The sequence below is a fragment of the Oratosquilla oratoria genome, chromosome 1 (assembly GCF_046742065.1).
Source record: "Oratosquilla oratoria isolate Oo_2021 chromosome 1, ASM4674206v1, whole genome shotgun sequence".
NCBI classification, from domain to species: Eukaryota; Metazoa; Arthropoda; class Malacostraca; order Stomatopoda; family Squillidae; genus Oratosquilla; species Oratosquilla oratoria.
In genome coordinates, this window is record NC_134777.1 from 10865683 (window position 1) to 10880043 (window position 14361).

Here is a 14361-nt window from a genome sequence, read left to right on the forward strand (position 1 = left end):
CTGATTTTTCATCCCACCTTCATTTTACATTTACGTAGAAAATAATGAAAATTAATGCATACAAACTTTGGGTTACAAGCATAGATCTTATCTCACATAGTATAAAGAAGCTATCTCTATTATTAAGGTGCAGGGATGACCCGTCATTCAGGAGGTGCTAAGATAAGAGGGAGGGTGGAGGGGTGTGGAGTGTATTCAGGGATGGAATGGGTGGGAATGATTTTATGCCTTTTTCTTTTTGGCTACCCCCCTTGTAAGGGGGAAAAAGCCTTGGTATATGTATGTATCTCTATTAAATAAAAAGTAGTCTATGAACATGCGACATAGTTTTGTAATGCTCCAACTCAAAAGTTATGTTTGGCTTTTCATATGGATAATGCAATACAATATTTATGACCTCATACTATCACAAATCTGTCCCACAGGTTTCAAGTGCTTTTTATACAAAAGTGAATCAGATAACATAGTGATGTACTAATTTTGTAAAGTTAAATATATTACAAACATTTGCTACAAGTGAAGATAAGGGGGAGAGTGGAGTGTATTTAGGGATGGAATGGGTGGGAATGGTTTTATGCCTTTTTATTTTTAGCTACCTCCCTTGTAAGGTGGAAAAAGCCTTGGTATATGTATGTATGAAGAATTCTAATAGAAGAAAAATTATGAGGAAGGCAGAGGTGGATGGAGTACATCAAGGAGGACCAAGAAAGGGATGGAAGGATGGGAGGTAGTGGGCGTTAGGTAGGGAAGGGAGAGGGCAGATATAAGTGTAAGTGGCGAGTGGTTGTAAATGGATGATAAATTGAAGGATTTCTTCTTGTCTGGTCTGTAAGCTCTTGAATGGATGATGTGGGAAAGATCACAATGTAATGAAGTAGCGAGGTTAAACCAGGTTCTGCTATCAGTCCCTGTTGAGGTGGTACGTCTTGCTGAACTGCTTCTTACCCAGGCAGTACGTGTGAAGAAAAAGATTCAGGGACCTTACTCAGATCTGATCAGCCACCATAAAGTTACATAAAGAAAATAACAAGAGATGTTATTAATTTGCTGAAGAATATTAGAGTGGCTTTCCATTGCATGCATGAAGACATGATAAAAAAAAGAATAAAAATTTGTCCTGGACAAAAATATACTCCAATTGTGTAGTCCCCACACCCAAAGAAAGTCAAAGAAATCAGAGAGAATTCAAAGGGCAGCAACCAATATGATCCCAAACCTAAATGACAAGACATGAAGACAGAAAACTGGGACTTCCCATATTGGAAGAGTGAAGAGGCAACATGATTAAAATCAGATAAAGGTATAGATAAAATGGACAGAGAGAACCAGCTGGTATGGGATCGGCACAATATCACAATAAAAAGTTGAAAAAGCAAGACTGCTTAAAAGATGTTAGAAAGTTGGATGAAAATATAATCCATGCCAACAACACACATGATTTTAATTAAGGCAAAATCTAGTAAATGGAGGCAAAAATATGGGATCCTAGGATCACAGCTTCAACCTTAGATACTACAACTAGGTGAAATACATATTGTGGACCTCGCTGTGAAAGCTGCATTTCTTACACTTTTTCACACATGGAGAGCTGGCAACTGGTACTGTTCTCCTCTCCCTACCTCTTGGAGCTAGTGACTTGTATTGGTCAGAGCTGGGCGTGTTCCTTGGTGCGTTCTGCTTTAGTTTGGCTGCAGTTAGCGCTCCCAAACTATTAAAGCTTATGAGACAGGTTCATACCAAAATAAGAGTCCAGTACACCACATACTATACCAAAGAAACATTTCATAGGCCACATACTATACTGACACCTATATTGCTTTAATAGTTTGGGAGCGCTAACCACAGCAAAACTAAAACATAACTCACCAAGGAATACACCTAGGAAAGTACCCAGCTCTGACATTAGTGATGGGAAGAATGAAGTTAAATGTTGGGAGGAAAATTTTGACATTGACTGAATATAGTGTCATTCTCAGCTCCTACCTCGCACTTAGCATCAACTTCTCCAGTGACTCAAGGCACTGTGAGAAGGTGATGAGGTAACAGTTGGTCTTCCTCCAGTTAAATCCATTATACTGAACAATGCATTCATATATTACAGCCACAACATAGTACGAGAGAAGTAGCATTCCTTCATTGATGTACATCTTGTGCATACAATGACATCCACACTTAATAGTACAGAACTCTGTTATCCTGCAGGATACATCAAAACCATTTCCTTTTATTCAATACCTTTATATATTCATTTCATCTAAAATCCTTATCTATATATTTATATAAAATCTTGGGTGTTTATATGATACAAATGAATATAAATAAAACATGAAAAACATAAAAAAGGACAAATACCACAGAGCCAATGGAGCTTAATATCCTTCATGGTTCATGGACTTGTAATTGCATTTAAATTATACTCTCCCTCTCTAAGAACTTTGAGTTTACAAAGTCTATGCTGTACACTTATGCCACAACAATGTATATATAACAAGTAAATGCCTGATGAAGATTCAGAAAGTATACACTGTTTACTGTATCTCTACATTGATTGCCTAATGCCCACAATAAATTCACATAATTTTCAATTGATAAGTTACCTGATGTCAATAATATCAAAACAAGACCTACTTTACTCTCTCTTCCTTCTCCCATTCAACATGCTCAGCATTACTACAAATTTATAACAAACATCAGACACTTAATAAACAATGTATTAGATTTGTGATACTGCATAGCATACCAAAGCCAAGTAGTTATGACTGATCACTCCAAAAACAGCAGATCATAAAAGTTTTCACAATTGCTTCACCTCAACAGCCTAATCTCATTATCATGAAACCAACGATCCATGTCTGAGGCTTAGACGGCTTCTCAGCCACTTTTTACCAAGTTTAGTTGTGGAAATCACTTAACATACTACTAAAAGTCAGATCTTTTCAATAATCGGTCTTAAGATGAATTTGACATGTGACCGTAGACACACACAGTTACTATCCTAAGTCAGCCATTATATACAAGTAACTGTATATTTATTGCAAGTATTTCTCTTTCTTGAGGAGACTAGGCTTGCCATGCAATGAAGTGGTGGCAGTAAACTAGCTTTGGCCATCAGGCCCTGCTGTGGAGGTGCTGTGCCTTGCTGCATTGCTTCAGACCCAAGCAGTGGACAAGGATGACCCTTCATTCACAAGGAGCCACGACAAAGGGGGCAACAAATGGATGGGATAGGTGAAGGGCGGGTGCATCCCTTGGCTGGCCACCCACCCCCGTAAGGGGGAAGCACCTTTTACGTACATGCATATATACATATGCATTTCTTTCCTTATACACTACTGTATGTCATTCCATTTAGTAAACATTGCACCAAACCATTTAACCCTTCAACATCAAGTTATACTTAACAACTCAATTCTGAGGAACATCAGTTATCAGGGGAACCTCCTGCGTAAACATGATCTAACCTCTTTTTGCTGCAGTTATTACTTTCTCAGATTTTATACTAATCAATACAAGACAATGCCGTTTAGATAACCAGACATACTAGGAACAAAATAGGGATCTCAAATGAGATGGCATCTGTAAACCAACCATCATAATGATGGGGTTCACTGATTAAGACTCCATTATAGCTGCTCAAGACCTCCTCTCCATTTAGCCACATGAAATTATTTGACATTCCACCAAGCAAGTTTTAAAAGTTTTTTAACCCATAAACAACAGTGATCATCTTGTATACTTCTTCTGGTGGTTAACATGTGATGTGGTTGTGTATGGATGATGTTGTGATGCATGGAAGGGTGTGGGCGAATGATATTTTGATGCTATTTTAGGATTCTATGACATCATTCAAGACCTTCTGACAGGTGGCCTTCAATTTGTCCCCATGACCTCATAACATCCACCCCATCCCAAACCAAGAAATATTTTCTGTCAGTTTTTATCTACTCCTTTTAATGACCTCAACACTATGACCATCACCTTCTCTTCTCTCCTTTCATGATGGCAAATTCAATACTTCTAATATCTTTCTGTATATAAAGGATTACAAAGGCGGAGCATGCCGACAGGAGACCTTTTGGTCCATATCTAGGTCAATGTGGTTACTGCTCTTGATATTCTCTCTTTTCCTCTACATTCAGCAATACCTCTAAATATTCCACCCATCTTCCTCTTACTGCCCTCTCTTCCAATAACAGCATCTGTCTGCACCCTTTACCCATCCTCTCGCTGACTCACTACTTTGCCCCCTTTTCCTTTCCTTTTCAAACATTTTTATTGTTTTCAAAACCTGTTGATACATCACGAGATCTAAATAATGTATGTGAAGAATGCAGCAGTGGTATAATCTTTCCACAAAGTGCATACATACATGACTACCTCCCTTATAAGAGCCCTTTCCCCTTTAGTATATATATGTGATGATTCAGTTTGATTCAGTTTATTGTCATGTACTCCACCTTTCAAAGGTGGCTAGGATGGTGCCACCTTATGGAGGGTTTTTTAAAGTACATACATACATACACCAATGGATTTTTCCCCCTTACATGGGAGGCAGGAAAAAAAAAAAAAATAAAAAAAAAAATAAAAAAAAGGCATAAAATCCACTCACACCCATTCCATCTCCACATACTCCACTCCCATTCACCACCCCTCCCTCCCTCTTATCTTGGTTCCTCCTGGATGACAGGTCATCCCTGCATCTCACCCACTGCCCTGGGTCAGAAGCAGTGCAGCAGGACACAGCAAATACCATTGCTATATTTTCCATATGTGTTGTCTAGATCTTGTGAAGTATCTATTGAATAAAAGAAGTTTTAAAAGGAAATGAAAAGAGGGTAAAGTGGCGAGTCAGCTAGAGAGGACAAGGTAAAGAGAGATGACAGATACTTATTAATGGAAGAGACGGCAGTGACACAAGAATGAGTCGAGAATTGCCACTGAATGAAGAGGAAGAGGGCTTTAGTTTGATGAACAGATTAGATCAAAGTGTTTACAACCATTTTTGCGACACCCTGCATATATGGAAAAACAAGTGGTCTTGCTTGGCCCTGATCTGCACGAGAAAATCACAGTTTATAAGGAATGTATGACCCACTCCTACAGTTTCCTTCAGATCTCCAATCAATTTATCTGCTACTTCGTAGATCATTTTTTTCATTTTGAGTATTACAGGTAGCTCTTCCTAAACACAAAAATTTCAAGCCAACCATAGCAAGCAAGATAAAAATTTAAGTACTTCGGTACAATGATGCCAATGTAGGAGTCATGAGACACGAGTGGGTACAAGATACTGCTGGCGTCAGTGTCTTGATTATATTTTTTGTAGTTGTACATAAGTTACCCCCGGATTCTGTGGACATTTTCTGTGTTTATTATTACTCAAGAGTAAAAGAGAACAAATAATACACCAGTGAATTCATATTCTATAATGAGAGTAGTGTGATGAATCATAGATATGGCAACTGATGCTGCATGCGAGAATTTGACTCGTGCTGAAGTGGTTAAACAAATCTGAGCACCTGGAATAAAAGGAAGGGAGTCATATACCACTTCAGTACGGGACTTAAATCTCGCGGGCAGCAGCCAATGCCAGCCATATGACGTAACGAAATAATATTCGCATCATAAAATATAGTCGCCGCTTATATCGATCGTTCTCTCTTTCACCCGCGAATTTTGAAAACCACAGAGAATGGGATTCAGGGCGCATTTGGGAGAATGTAAAAACACAGGGGCGACTACAATAAATATAATCAAGACGCCGATATGGCAGCGTCGCGAATCCACTTGCTCCTCATGACGCCTACGTGTGCGGCACCGTATGGAAGGGGTTAAGGAGTATGTAGGGAGGTATGGTGTTCCACAAAGTAATGAAAGTAAAGATGTTGGAGGTATAGAATGAAAGAGAAATAATGATAATAAAAATATCAGGGTAGATGGTAGGAGAGGGCATTAACTCCTTCCATATGGTGCTGCACACGTTGGCGTCATGAGGAGCAAGTGGATTTGCGACGCTGCCATATCGGCGTCTTGATTATATTTATTGTAGTCGCCCCTGTGTTTTTACATTCTCTCAAATGTGCCCTGAATCCCATTCTCTGTGGTTTTCAAAATTCGCAGGTGAAAGAGAGAACGATCGATATAAGTGGTGACTATATTTTATGATGTGAGTATTATTACAACACGTCATACGGCTGGCATTGGCTGCTGCCCGCGAGATTTAAGTTCCGTACTGAAGTGGTTAATGGATTATGTTGTGGTGCCCAAAAGGATTGGTGGGATTTTGGATATGAATATTCAAAGAGAATAGAGAGGTGGAATGTCTGACCCTTATCTGGTGGAAGGGAGATTGACAGCAGATGGAAGTGGAGAAAGAAGAAAAGGAGGGGAGGAAGACAGATGCTGATGAGAGGTGATGAGTCTTGCTACATTGCTTCTGACACAGAGCAGTGGGTGAGATGCAAGGATGACCCGTCATCCAGGAGGAGCCAAGAAAAGAGGGAAGGAGGTGGGTGACTGGGAGTGGAGTATGTGGGGATGGAATGGGTGGAAGTGGATTTTATGTCTATGCTTTTTGGCTACCTCCCTTGTAAGGAGGAAAGAGCCTTTGGTATATGTATGTATAATATAAACTCTATCAAATTTGTGTCTATCATGCTTAATTTGGCTCAAAACAACAGCATTTAGGAAGAGCTAGCTATACAATGACTCACCTTGCTCAGCACCAAAACACAATATTCTAAATCCAACTGAACTATATACATTTCCACAAGTTCAATCTGGTCAAGAAGTAACATTTTCCATGTTTTTCTTCAAAAGATAACCGATTTTTAATTTCAATAAGTACTTGAATACCTCATGTCATGTACAGATTTATGCAATATACTTAAAATCTAAATACTGATATTGCTGTTGGAGGTGTATATATACACTTCAGCTGCTTTGGAAAAAAAAAAAATGTCGTCCTTGGCAAGATTTCTGTACAACAGTATTGTTGCCCCATTAATGGAACAAAACAGGAAGAGGCACTATACTCCTATAATTCATTTGCGTGTCACATCATGCTTCTAATAAAAAATGCAGCACTTGAAACCAATTGCAAGTCCAGTCGAGACTAAAGCTTCTTTGCTCCGAGTTTCATTGGCCCTGCTCTCGCAGCTCGTTTGGCCTCGATCTCCTTCTGACGCTGAAGCTTCCGTTCTTCCCTCTGTCTTCGTACTTCATCGCCTTTGGTTAGGGAACCTGCCAATTTTTGTTTTCATCATTACTATATCATCTTTACAACGTTTACACTAAATGACCTACTGGAAAAAATAACTAGTCTTAAGTTTCAGCATACTTTTCCCCATTATAGCTCACTAGAAAGATTAATCCTTTGCTGGAAAACATGAAAGCACAAAGTGTCAGAGAACTTCATAATCTGATGCAAAAGTATCTGAAACCAAATCCATACCTTTTTACTACGAAGTTTTGTATGTGGATAGGAATTATTATGGAAAAAGTAGACCCCACCTTTCATAGGTATGTGGTAAAGTCAAAGGTCTCTTCAGCTACCTTACCTGCTGATGTCCAGTCTTCCCATCCTCCCTGGGTGGAAGAAGGTGCTGCTGCTGCCGTTCGTGCTCTATTACCGCTGCTGTTTAAGCTCTGGGAATACCAATAATGGATAATGTTAGTTACAATATAAACAATCTTCTCCCACCTGCAACTTTTATTGCTGCATCATCCCCTTCTGTCTGTCACTTGTCTCTTCACACATTCGACAGGATGCACTCGTGAAAAATGGGTCGTTTGAATTGAATGACTGTGGAGCCCAGTGCAATTCATACATGCAGTAGTTCTAATTCCATCTCCTTTTATCACTGCATCATTCCCTTCTGTCAGTCACTTGTCTCTTCACACATTCGACAGGATGCACTCTTGTGAAAAATGGGTCATTTGAATTGAGTGACTGAAGCCCCGGTGCAATTTATACATGCAGTAGTTCTAACTCTAGCTCCTTCATTCATTACTCTTGTACTTTCGTCTCTCAGCACATGAGGGACCAATGATGGGCACCTGCTAGAGGAGGTCCTTGAAGACAAATGACAGGAAGAATTGTCTCCCTGTTCCTTCATCTTCAAAACCTGTCAGCTCCTTCACCTCCATCTAGAGAATTGGGGCCCCAACAGGCTGAAACTCAGTCTTAGGACTGAGCCCAAGAGCTTTATCAACTTCAATTTCCTTCACCTTTCCACATAAGGGAAACTGACAACTGGTGATTGTTAATCTGTTCTTATTGCTATAAACAGGTGACACAAATGGACCCAGACTAATACAAAACAATATACGAGTTCAAATCTAAATATGCTAAATGGAAGTCAAAGATATAGATTAAGTTGGAACTCTACATGAATTTGAGTCTAGGTATGTTAGAAAATTAGAGAATAGGAGACAGGACCCAATGAGTGTTGCTCTTTTCCTGTATACTACAATTGAGTAAATATAACACAGACAACAAACTAACATCTCTTCCCAAAGAGATCTACTCTAAGACCTAAGAATCATACATACATACATACATATACCAAGGCTTTTTCTCCCTTCCAAGGGAGGTAGCCAAAAAGGGAAAGGCATAAAAAAACTCCCACCGATTTCATCCCTAAATACACTCCACACCCCTCCCACCCTCCCTCTCATCTGAGCACCTCCTGGAAAAAGACCTAAGAATCACTATCAACAAACTGTGGGACTGCAGGTTTCAGTCTGTGCTCAAGGCAAATATCAGTATTGTCATTCCATGTATACTAAATCAAACAGCCATGGTGTCGTTATGAACTCTGACTCAACCAATATTCATCTCAACCATCTCGCTTTCCATACTGCCCATTATCGCACACTACATGCCTATCATTTCAATTCTTCACCATTTCTAAGACAGATTATGACAGATTATGAAATTCAATACTCCACCAACACCTCCCAGACAGAAAAGTTCTTCTCATGTGAAATAATGGTGGTATTTAAAAAAAAAATAATAATTTCCTTACATAAATCTTATATAAATCCTTGAAAGGGAAATATTTATACAACGAAAGATTTTTTTAAGAATATCACCGTAAGATTCTTAAGGTGGTATTCTTGAAAAAACATCTCTTTATAAAAATCTTTCCCTTCCAAGGATTTATATATGGAAAGATTTTTTTTAAGAATACCTCCGTAAGATTCTTACGGTGGTATTCTTAAAATCTTTCCTTATATAAATATTTTCCTTCCAAGGATTCACATAAGATTTATATAAGGAAAGATTTTCTTTAAGAATACCACTGTCAGAACCACACTGACATGCTTTTGTTTCAGACACCATCCAACAGTGAAACAGTACCAACACAGGATAGGACTAGTCAAATACTGTATTTAAATTGCTCTAGATGCAACAACCACACAGAACACCTCATTCTACAATGCCTCACACTAATACTCTCTGGACAACACAATATATTTTTCCTGACCAAGGGCAGTGGGCAAGATGCAGGGATGACCCATCATCCAGGAGGTGGTAAGACAAGAAGGAGGGAAGGGGGTAGATGGGAGTGGAGTATGTTGAGGATGGCATGGGTGGGAGTGAGTTTTATGCCTTTGTTTTTTGGCTACCTCCCTTGTACATACATACATATACCAAGGCTTTTTCCCCCTTACAAGGGAGGTAGCCAAAAAGGAAAAGGCATAAAATCATTCCCACCCATTCCATCCCTGAATACACTCCACACCCCTCCACCCTCCCTCTTAGCACCTCCTGGATGACGGGTCATCCCTGCACCTTTTCCACTACCCTGGGTCAGAAGCAGTGTCACAAGACACAGCACATCCACAGCAAGGCCACTTCATTAAATCGGCGACCCCCCCTCTCTGTCCCCCCCATGTATAAAAGAAGACGGGGAGAAATCCCTTCAGGTTGCGTCAAATTTTGCTCACACATACTACCTCACCCCCAATCCCCCTGCCCATTCCACCTCGTGCATCACATCATCCATATACAACCATTCTCCATTCACCCCGTCTTCTGTCCTCTCCCTTGTAAGAGGGAAAAAACCTCTGGTATATGTATGACTTATGTGCCCAACCAAAGGCTGCTGCCAGTTACCTAGGAGCCATGGATCTCCTGCATACGAGATTGATTTCTATATCATTTTCCTCTACTCTAAACATTCTCATAGCCTCATAATCCTTTCCTTTCTTCTATCATATTCTTCTCTAGATCCATAAAACATATGAATAATTACTTCCTTTTCTCACTACTTTATCTCAGTGCAAATACCTGATCTACCCATTTCCTTAAAAAAAAAAAAAAAAAAAAAAAAAAAAAAAAAAAAAAAAAAAAAAAAAAAAAAAAAAAAAAAAAAAAAAAAAAAAAATCCTGTCTTATCATTTCTTTTACATTATCCTTTGCACATGAACTTTAGTGGCCCCCCTATGGACCAGATTTATACAACATTCTTTTATGCTCAGAGACAACCACCCTTCCATCAACTAACCCCTCCCATGTGTATGCTAAACACATCTCCACCATCAACTCTCCACAATTTTTTCCTGGCACTCCACACTTCCTAACCACTACATCTACTGGCTCATCTCCTACTCTTGCACTGAGATCTCCCAATAGCACTACATTGACATTTCTCCCTAAAACTTCTATGCACTCATTTAAATCTATCCAAAGAACCTCCCTTTCCTCTACACTTTTCTTACTTACAGGCCTATATGCACTTACAAAGACCCACATCTCCCTTCCCAGTTTTACCTTCAACCACATTAACCTTGAAGTAACCTCCTTCCACTCCACCACACACTTACCTATCTCTTCACTTACTAATACTGCCACCCCTTCACCTCTCTCTCAACACCCTCCCCACTATACTCCCAAACTCATCACTCCCTTTCAACTTAGTTTCACTCACTGCCAACACATCCATCTTTCTTCTCACAAACATACTGCCTATCTCTTCCCTTTTACTCTCACATGTACCACACCCACAAACATTAAAAGACCCAAACCTTAGGGTTCTGGTTGGAAAATTCCTCACAGGCCCTCTTATGCCTTGACTTCATTTAGGAATTTACCCTTTAGGGCTACAGGGAGCAGGATGCTTAGTTCTATCCTCCATTCCATTTTAGCCACCTTTTACAACCCAAGTAGGAAGACTTGGTGGTAGTATTCTTTCTCCCCTACCACAGGGTTAGGTAAAATGGAATTATATAATCAGAGAAGTAGCACTGGACAGTATTAAGAGTGGGGGGACAACATAACAGAGGGACAGTTGCAGTATAGTAAAGTAGCTTCATTTCTCTGTGAGTAGATATTTCCTCTGACACAGGACAAAATAATGTGTGGTTCTGGTCCATAGGGGTGCCCCATATAGACCCTAAAATATCAGCTGCATGCCACTGAGTAGTTTTTTACCTTGCAATAACATGCAACCAATACCCCAGACGGGGTACAGTCACTCCAAAACAAAGCCCTAAAGACAATAACAGGCTGCACAAATACAACACCTACAGACCACTTACACCATGAAACAAATGTCCTCAAAGTCAAGGATCATCTTAACATGAGAGGCACACAAACACTTGTGGGAGCCTCCACAAACACAGCACACCCACTCCACTACATAGCAGAACACCCACACATGCCAACATAAAAAAAAAACACCCAAATACCTATATCTCATACAAATACTCTCTTTCTCCACAACCACCAGACACCAGCCTCCGGAAGCATATCCATAATCATATCACTCACTGCTCCATCAACAGACTGAAAGACAACAAATTGCTGCATGCCTGACCCCCTCATATCCATCCTTCTGAATCCTCTCTTCCCCAAAAGGAAAGAGTCCAGCTGGCCAGACAGTGCTTCTAAGCTACCAGAAGAGGCTGGATGATCACATCACAGATAACTATCCATGAAGCAACACTTCACCCCATACTAATCAACACATTGTGGATGATTGCATTGTACATAATCATGCATGCCAACAACATAATATATACTCTATAAAGAATTTGTGGGAATTCCCCATTCCAGTTGTAGCATTCCTCAGAGAAGTGGGACTGCTCAGCCAGACAGTCTAGGGATCAAAAACATCTTGACTTCACCTTCCCCCGCTCAACAGACATTCTATTATGGGAAATTAGGAAGACCCATCAAACTATAGACCAGTTTCGATCACGTTATACATTAAACACCATACATCTCATTTTAAATCTTCCCCTCAAGTTCACTCCATCCACCTCTGCCTTCCACACTTTTTTTGAAGTCTATTGTGAAGTGCTTGCTTGTGGCCTGAGTGCATAGACATCTTTGCATGGGCATGGTTTGAGGTGCTGGAAAGAGGTTATTGGAACTTACTTTTTTTTTTTTTTTTTTTTGCTCAGTGGGCTGTGTTTGTAAGATATATAGGGTGGGAAAATTCAAGGGCCCTTGATACAAAAGTGCTTATCATTCTCATGTGTTGCTCTATTGTAAGGATTTTGGTTTCTTAGTATAGATGTTCTCATGGTGTTGCTAGTGTGCAGCTAATCATTATTCTTAATACTTTACTCTGTTATTCATAGAATGTCTTTGTTTTCTTAAATGTACTATATTGTGGATGCATGGTTAAATGCAGATCTTTTGACATGAAACCAGAATGTGTTTGGAAAAAATGAAACACTTCAGGGATAACATAATAATGCAAACATCCACCTCAGTGAATGACTGTGGCATGGTATGGCATGCAACACTGGAAAATAAAGTCATCTGAAGCCTGCTGATGAACAACAGACTTTCCTAACCTTTTCCGTGACCTGCACAGTTGTATTAATCTTTGCCTTGCCAATTGTGCAAATATCTTTACCTTATCTCTCTAAGCACCTGCTCTGTCATCCACTTTTCTGGCTACCAATTCTCCTACCCAGGTTATTCTCACCCAGTTTTTCGGAACTATTCCTAGCAATGTTATTTCAGTCAAATACACCTTAGCTCAAGATATATAACAAAGCAAGAGATTAGTCAAAAGCAGGAACCTCAGAGCCCTTAGGTGAAGGAGTGGCATGCCACCTCACCGTCTCGGAACCAGCAACAGAAGAGAAGAAGTCATCACTGGTGTTGCTCCACTGGTAGGCTGAAGATGGTTTTGTGTCCTCCATTGGCTCAAAGGTATCATCGACATCCCACCCTGAGGGTTCTGGTTGCTGTTCCTCTTCTCTCTTGGCACTCGTCAAATTCGAGGTGCTCATAACAGGCTATGGCACAAAGGTAAGACATACACATGCGCAAAGAATGCGATACTAAAGTGCTTGAGCTACTATAAGATTGGAAATGATAAAATCTCTGAGCATGTCATCATTAACCACTCCTTGTTTGATCTCTAGGACAGACAATGTTTGAAAAAGTGGTGGTTATCTCAACCTTATGAGAAAAAGCTCAAGCATTTTAAACATAAGCATCTATAACTTTTTCATTTACTAAAGGTACTAGTACTTGCTTTACAACTTACAAAGGTAATACAACAATGGTTGGTTCAAGAAAGCTAAAGGGTAATTAATAAATGACTACATATAAAAACTTGGCTTATAGAAACCATACTGTCCTCATCTATGACCTGATATATTAAGCAAAGTGCCTCATCAACAGATATTTTTGGGCATAGATATTTGAAGTGTTTTTTCACTGAGTTTTCTCCTTAAATGACAGAATGACACATATTTCCATTATAATAATAAGATATAAGTCCTTTAGTTATACTATGACAAGTATGAAATTATTTTTATGAGTTGATTTGTACCTTGTTCATCAAATTACTCCAATTACGTACTACTAAAAAAATGTGCATCTTGGGTAAACTGCAACCTCTGTATGTACAAAGAGCAACCCAAAAATTTACTTCTCTCAATACAACACAAAGCATTAAAAGTCACAACACCATCACCAGTGGCAGCACATAAACAAAGTGGGATTGCATAAGTCCCGTAAGAAAGCAAAAGATACTTACATCCTCTAAACTTCCCCAGTTGTCATCCTCCTCATCCCATCCATCACCTGCCTTCGAGTCTTCTACACCCATGGACAAAACTGCAGACACAGAGGGGGGTGATACTGTGTCTTGTTTTTTGGTGTTGCTTTCAACCGGGACAGAAGCTGTCTGGATCTGATGTTCTGGGGAGGAGTCCTTGGAGAAAAGAAAAACATTCATACCATCTGCATATCAGCAAACTACACTTAAAACACAGAAAATGAAGAAGACTACATAAAAACTGGGTGTGGGTTCACAAGAATACCAAATGAAGAACTAAATGCTGGTACATTGTGACATGTTGATGAAGGTGGAAAAAGAAGTCACA

At 39.6% G+C, this 14361-nt stretch overlaps 1 protein-coding gene across 3 annotated transcripts in view; it reads right to left on the minus strand.

Moving 5' to 3' along the window:
* Positions 1-2217: 2217 nt before the first annotated feature.
* The window catches only part of yata (N-terminal kinase-like protein yata), a 46226-nt gene continuing 34082 nt past the window's right edge, over positions 2218-14361 (minus strand). For 2 of the 3 annotated variants that reach the window (XM_076196533.1, XM_076196528.1), the window contains 4 exons: positions 14013-14189; positions 13084-13263; positions 7560-7647; positions 2218-7242 (listed from right to left, as the gene is read on the minus strand). In XM_076196533.1, coding sequence (XP_076052648.1) covers positions 7115-7242; positions 7560-7647; positions 13084-13263; positions 14013-14189 — 573 coding nt within the window. In that variant the 3' untranslated portion in view covers positions 2218-7114. The remainder of the gene's footprint in view (positions 7243-7559; positions 7648-13083; positions 13264-14012; positions 14190-14361) is intronic. The other variant, XM_076196541.1, reaches the window with a different exon arrangement.